The 5,760-nt window shown below is 47.3% G+C and overlaps 1 protein-coding gene across 2 annotated transcripts; it reads left to right on the top strand.

Annotated features, from left to right (window-relative positions):
* Nucleotides 1–438: 438 nt before the first annotated feature.
* LOC100282689 (CYCD6) lies at nucleotides 439–2,728 on the top strand. 2 transcript variants are annotated; one of them, NM_001412163.1, is made up of 6 exons: nucleotides 439–814; nucleotides 920–1,012; nucleotides 1,111–1,212; nucleotides 1,313–1,520; nucleotides 1,650–1,771; nucleotides 2,164–2,728. In NM_001412163.1, the coding sequence occupies exons 1-6, from the start codon at nucleotides 620–622 to the stop codon at nucleotides 2,356–2,358; spliced, it is 915 nt and encodes a 304-aa protein (NP_001399092.1). In that variant the 5' UTR covers nucleotides 439–619; the 3' UTR covers nucleotides 2,359–2,728. The 2 variants fall into 2 exon arrangements, with proteins under 2 accessions (NP_001399092.1, NP_001149068.1); NM_001155596.2 differs by having other exon boundaries at nucleotides 1,650–1,780.
* Nucleotides 2,729–5,760: the final 3,032 nt, after the last annotated feature.

Here is a 5,760-nt window from a genome sequence, read left to right as displayed (position 1 = left end):
CAATAATGGTCCAATTATTGTTGCTCCTTCCAGGTTCCATTTTGAGTTTACTCCTTTGCAGTTTATACTCTCTGATTGCTTAACTACTTCACTCAATATATTATTCTGACCACTTATATTACTTTTATCTATACGCGCGCCGTTACTAATTTGAAAATGAGAGCTGTTTTCTATCAGCGTCAACAATTTTCAACCGAGAAATTGCCAATTTCTTGCGTGTTGGGCCTGAGCTGTCAAAGACGCATGCAGCCAACAGTCGTCGCGGGAGGCCCAATTTGACCTCACTGACAGGTGGGGACCAAATCTTCTCTCTGGCCTCTGCCTCCTGTCCTTCCTCTTTCACTCCCTCCCTCTCTCGCTTTTCTCATGCTCTCGATCTTTACAAAAAGAACCCCGAATCCCCAACTTTTGGTAGCATTGTCCCCGGCCCCCCTTGCTATTAAAGGCCGTCTCCCAACCAGACAAAGCTAGTACTAGCAGTAGCACTGCGCCGCAGCAATGGTGGTTTCCCTCGCCGAATAAATCTCACCGGTCGCGCTTCTTGGCGTGTTCCTCCGCTCGCCTGGGCTTCGATCTCCAGCCCTCGCGTGAGCGCGGGTGCGGCCGCGGCGCCGTGGTCATGGCGACGGAGGAGTGGGAGCTGCGGGAGGAGGACGCCTACGCCTACGAGTTCGAGTTCGACCTCGAGAACCCCTTCACCAGCCCCGCCGACGAGCCGATCGCCAGTCTCCTCGACGCCGAGGGCCACCACGCGCCCTCTATCTCCGCCGCGGCCTCGGCCACCCGCCGCGCCGCCGCCGCCTTCATCTCCAAGGTACGGGGTGCCCGCACGCGCCGCCGCATTCGCTCTCGCTGCTCTCTCGGTTCTCTGTTTGGGATTTCCGCTGTTTCCTGACCCGATCGGCCTCGATCGGTACAGGTGCGTTTCGGCGGCGAGCTCGCCGTGCACCCGCGCGTCGCCTACCTCGCGCTCAACTACGTGGATCGCTTCCTCTCCAAGAGGCAATTGGCGGTAAGGACTCGTCACTCGCGAGCTATGGGTCTGTTATCTGTAAAGGTTTGTTGGGGATTTCGGTCTGATCTAATAATATCCCCTTTGGTTCCATCAAGTGCGAGCAGCAGCCGTGGGCGCCGCGCCTGCTCGCCATCAGCTGCCTCTCCCTCGCCGCCAAGATGCAGCGCGTCGCAACATTCTCCACCGCCGACATTCAGGTACTAGATTTCGGTGCCTACTGCTTGCGATTTGGTGAGCGATTGCTCTGGAGATTAAAGCCCATTGCGGTGTTTTTGTGTTGCGGTTGCCTTGTTGCAGAGGGACGAAGACTTCATGTTCGACGCGGTGACCATCCGTCGCATGGAGCGGGTGGTGCTTGGCGCGCTTGAGTGGCGCGCGCGCTCCGTCACGCCGCTCGCCTTCCTCGGCTTCTTCCTCTCCGCATGCTATCCGCCGCCGCAGCACCCCCCACAGGTAGCCGCTGTCAAGGCGCGCGCCGTCGACCTCCTTCTCCACGCTCAGCCTGGTATGTGCGCCCCGCCCACGCCCTCCCGTGCCGGATGCCATGGCATGGCATCCAAGACAAGAGGAACCCTGACATTGTCCCCTTGTGTTTGTAGTTTGTACTGAACTCTATTTGGTCTGCCTTTTGCAGAGGTGAAGATGGCGGAGTTCTCACCCTCCGTGGTGGCGGCGGCAGCGCTGCTGGCCGCCGCCGGAGAGGTCGCCGCCGCGAACCTCCACGCGTTCCAAGCCAGCTTGGCCGCCTGTCCCTTTGTAAATAGCGTGAGCATGAGCTTTAAACCACGCGGTTTTTTTTATTTCCATTATAAGCCGCTTTAACCGTCACTAATTGACGTAATTACCCGTGCCACGTCAAACGGACAAGATTGTCCAGGTCCTTTGGGACTGGCCGCTTCTGGTGTTCCAGTTATTATACTACCGCTCTTCATCTTTTTTAAACCTGTTTTCCTCGGGGTGTGGAGCTAATGTGGCAAATTGACCGCCCAGTAAAACCTTGCTGCTTTTCTCGCTTTCGGCATTAACAATGTGATCATCGTAATCTACCTCATCATTTTGACAAATTGCACCCCTCATGATTACCTGTACTGTAATGCGAGATCTGCAGCAACAGGTAGTTCTCGTGCTAACTGTATGCCGTTGCGCAGGAGAAGCTGCGGGAGTGCGGTGAGGTGCTGGCAGCGGCGGGCGGCGTCGGGCGGGGGCGAGCCGCTCCGAGCGCGGACACGCCTGTGACGGTGCTCGGTCACCAGCGCAGCGCCAGCTCCGCCTCGGAGACCGACTGGATTAACGGCGGCGACGCGAAGAAACGCTGCATGGGCCCACCATCGCAATGGGGGTAGGCGGCAGGCCGCAGGCCGAGTCAAGCGGGTATTGTCGCAGCTGGATCGAAGAGTCGGAGATTTTACTGCAGCCCTGCTCCTTTTTTTCCAAATTGTTTTTACCCTTTTTCTTTTCCCAATTCTTTCCTTCTACTTTAATGCTCTCGAGGTAAAGTGACGAGGAGTGGTGGTGGTGGCTGTCATTTACTAGTATTCCTTTTTCCTAGCATGTCTTTATTTTAGCCTAGTTATGGTAATTTTTGCGGCGGTGCTTTGGAAGGTGAGGACGGTGGATGAACATACTGGGATGGAAGAGGGGGATGATGTGAAATGGTAAAAAAAATAAAACCAAAAGGCTGGCATGTTGCTTTGTCACCTCTGCCGATCTGGTTTCTCTTGCGTCTGCTTTCGATGATGATTTCTCATTATGCGGTCGAATTTCTGGCATGATATTTCTGTTTTGCCATTTTCTTGCCGTGTTTCTATTTCATAGCCCACTGTAGTAAAAGTTTTAACCGTTCTAAAAACAATTCTTTCAAAACCACAACGACTGTAGCTGGACCTAAAAAAGGAGAAAAAACCCCCCGGAAACCACAAAAGCCCAGTGGTCAACGGGGCTACAGCGGGGCCAGGAGAGCGACGTGTCAGGGCAGAGTGGCGCACCCTTGTACTTTACTTCCTTTTCAGGCTGGCACTGGCAAGCCGCTGGATGTCTGCCACGTGGATGCGTTACCGCATCGCCGTCGCCGCCCTCGCTCGAGTACGTCCACGTTCCACCCTTGCTCGTGCATGCGGTCCGCATGGTGCTGTACGCCTCCTGACGTCCATACGTAGGCCGCAGCGTACGGCGACAGTATGACTACGTGCACGCGTACTGTATTTAAGAATTGCGGTTTTGTTTGTGTTCTCTATGTACTCTTTAGGAACGAACTATATGACTGAGGGCTGCGACCATGGTTTACAAAACCGCTAAAAACCGGTGGTAAATAGGTCGGTTTATCGAAACCGCCGGGTGCGGATTCGGTAAACCACTAGTTTTTTTTCCAAAATTCGTTTGAAATTTAAAAAATTGAAAAAATTCATAAAAACCGAAAACCGCTGGTAAACCGGACCGATAAATCGTTATTTGAGACCGTTAAACCACCAATTTTTGCCGGAAAAACGAATTTAATGTCAAAATTGAGTATTTAGTGGTCAATTTAGGGTGTGTTTGGTTGCGGGACAGTCAGGACAGGGACGTCCCCTGGCGTCCTCTCTCGTCTCTCCAATTTTGAGGGATAACTAAGGACAACACTAGGATAGGTCTGTTCCAACCCCTGACCCTGAACCAAACAACCTTATTTGAGGGATCGTCCCGTCCCATCCCGTCCTGTCATTACAACCAAACGCACCCTTAGACAATATTAGTCTTGTTTACTATTATATACTATAAGTGAAGATGTTATATGTTATATGTGAAGATAAACCCGTAGCTCAAGTCCAGTTTAGGCATTTAGTGGTCAATTTCGGTTTTATTTCCTGTTCAAGATGGAATCCGTAGATCAAGTAGCTTCGGTTCTTCTAATAACTATCCGTCTAGACAAGACTCAATCTAGAACTCTTATCTCTAGTTCTTTTATATGTGTTCCTAATATTTGCTTATCAGGAGAAAAGTCCAACACTTGGTGAGGTGCACATGCAATACATAAACACCAAACACACATAATGGTATGTTTTTTTTGCTTTGTGGATAAATATTTATTTGTCGTTCTTGTTTTCTCGCTAATGTATCTTATATATTTTGTATAGACCTATCACGATCCTTCCAACATGCCTGAGTACTATCACTATGACTCGAGATAAACATGTGAGTATTGTGAAATAAGTCGACCTATGTGTCGTTGCCTCGTTGGAGAGTTGTAAAAGAACTTATATTTGAGTATTGTGAAGTTTGTTGATTGTTTGTTGCATGAGAAGTGGAGTTTGTGGTTGCATATGTATGTTATATGTTATTTTGGTGAATACATGTCATGTAGGTTAATTAATATTTACTGTGCAATGTGAATTGAGCAAACTATAAATAAATCTTGTCAAAAAATTTCATTTTTTCTGTAAAAAACTGCAAAAACCGGTTAGTTTCGCGATTAACCGGCGGTTTAGAGCGGTTTTTCACAGGTTTTTCACCGGTAAACCGGTTCAAATTCAAATTGATTTGAATTAGTCAAACCGGTCGGTTTTAACCGGTTTTTGCCGATTTACCGTTGGTAAACCGTTGCCGGTGGGGGCGGTTTTTACCTCTGGAACGGTTTTGTAAACCGTGGCTGCGACGGTGTAAAACATCTTGTCGCGCGGGCTCGGGCGGTTGGTTCGCTCGGACGCCGTTGGGTCCACGGTGAATTGATTTCACATAGGCAAGCGTGTCTAGAAAGTTTTTTTAAACTTTGTATTCTTTCTTTAAAATAGCACTAGATATTTTTTATAACTAGCCTATTTAGCGTGTCATTTTCTCTGGTAAGATTGAATCGCGCTGCCACTTCATCTTGTCTGGCATGCCTAGTCTGCTACCATAAGAGATCTCTAACCGTGTCTTAAATCATTATCTTATATTAAAATACACACTCATGGAAAACAACTTCAACAGTGTTCTATTTTATAATTTAATCAAAAAATACAATCACACTATGAAGTTGCTCAAATGTACAACACCTCACTTTAGTGACCTAATCCTTGCTTTTTACACCATTGTCGACATTTTCTTTCCTAATAATACAATTTACTTCTTAAAATATATGATTTAGGGCTTAACTGTTGGAGCTCAATTTGTTATCAATTTTTTGGACACTATTTTAACGCACCTTGTTGGAGATACTCTAATAGATTAATTGCATGTTGACCGATAGCACATAAGGGGACATCTATACAATGGCAAGGACACGGAAAGCATTCAAATCTCCTTCCAAATGATATTCTTTAGTATCATATGATCTTACTCTTGCATTACATCCAAGCAAGTAGACAAGTAGATAGTGTGTTCTTATTTTGTATCTACTATATGCTTGTTTAGTCATGTTATCTTCAGACACCGAAAATGAGGAGAATGTAAAGAAAATAGACCCTATGAACTATTATGTTTGGATGTTGGTGTTTAATGAACAACATTACTATTTGAACTAATGTTGTTTGCTAGTATACAAGGTATAGTTCAAATGGATGCAAGGTGGACTTAGACTTAAATAAAGTGATGGTTCAAATGATCAACACCTAAAGCAAGATATTATAAGTCATGTTGAAGACCTACAAGACACGCAAATAGTCTAAGGTACTAAGAAGTAGAAGTCCGAACACAAAGGCAAACAAAAGAGAAGTCACCAAAGTCAAGACAAAGAAGTGGCTCAATTGGAAGTATAATTTAAAATGTGTGGAAGCTGAGAAACATATCGAAGG

This window comes from Zea mays, chromosome 7 (assembly GCF_902167145.1).
Source record: "Zea mays cultivar B73 chromosome 7, Zm-B73-REFERENCE-NAM-5.0, whole genome shotgun sequence".
Taxonomy (NCBI): Eukaryota; Viridiplantae; Streptophyta; class Magnoliopsida; order Poales; family Poaceae; genus Zea; species Zea mays.
This window is presented reverse-complemented; position numbering and strand designations above follow the sequence as displayed.

Bases quoted from the DNA above. Each gene is read 5' to 3' on its own strand.
- LOC100282689 (NM_001155596.2), top strand. From the start codon at position 620: ATGGCGACGGAGGAGTGGGAGCTGCGGGAGGAGGACGCCTACGCCTAC. The intron at 1,013-1,110 runs GTAAGGACTCGT...GGTTCCATCAAG, and splicing joins TCTCCAAGAGGCAATTGGCG to TGCGAGCAGCAGCCGTGGGC. The intron at 1,213-1,312 runs GTACTAGATTTC...GCCTTGTTGCAG, and splicing joins TCTCCACCGCCGACATTCAG to AGGGACGAAGACTTCATGTT.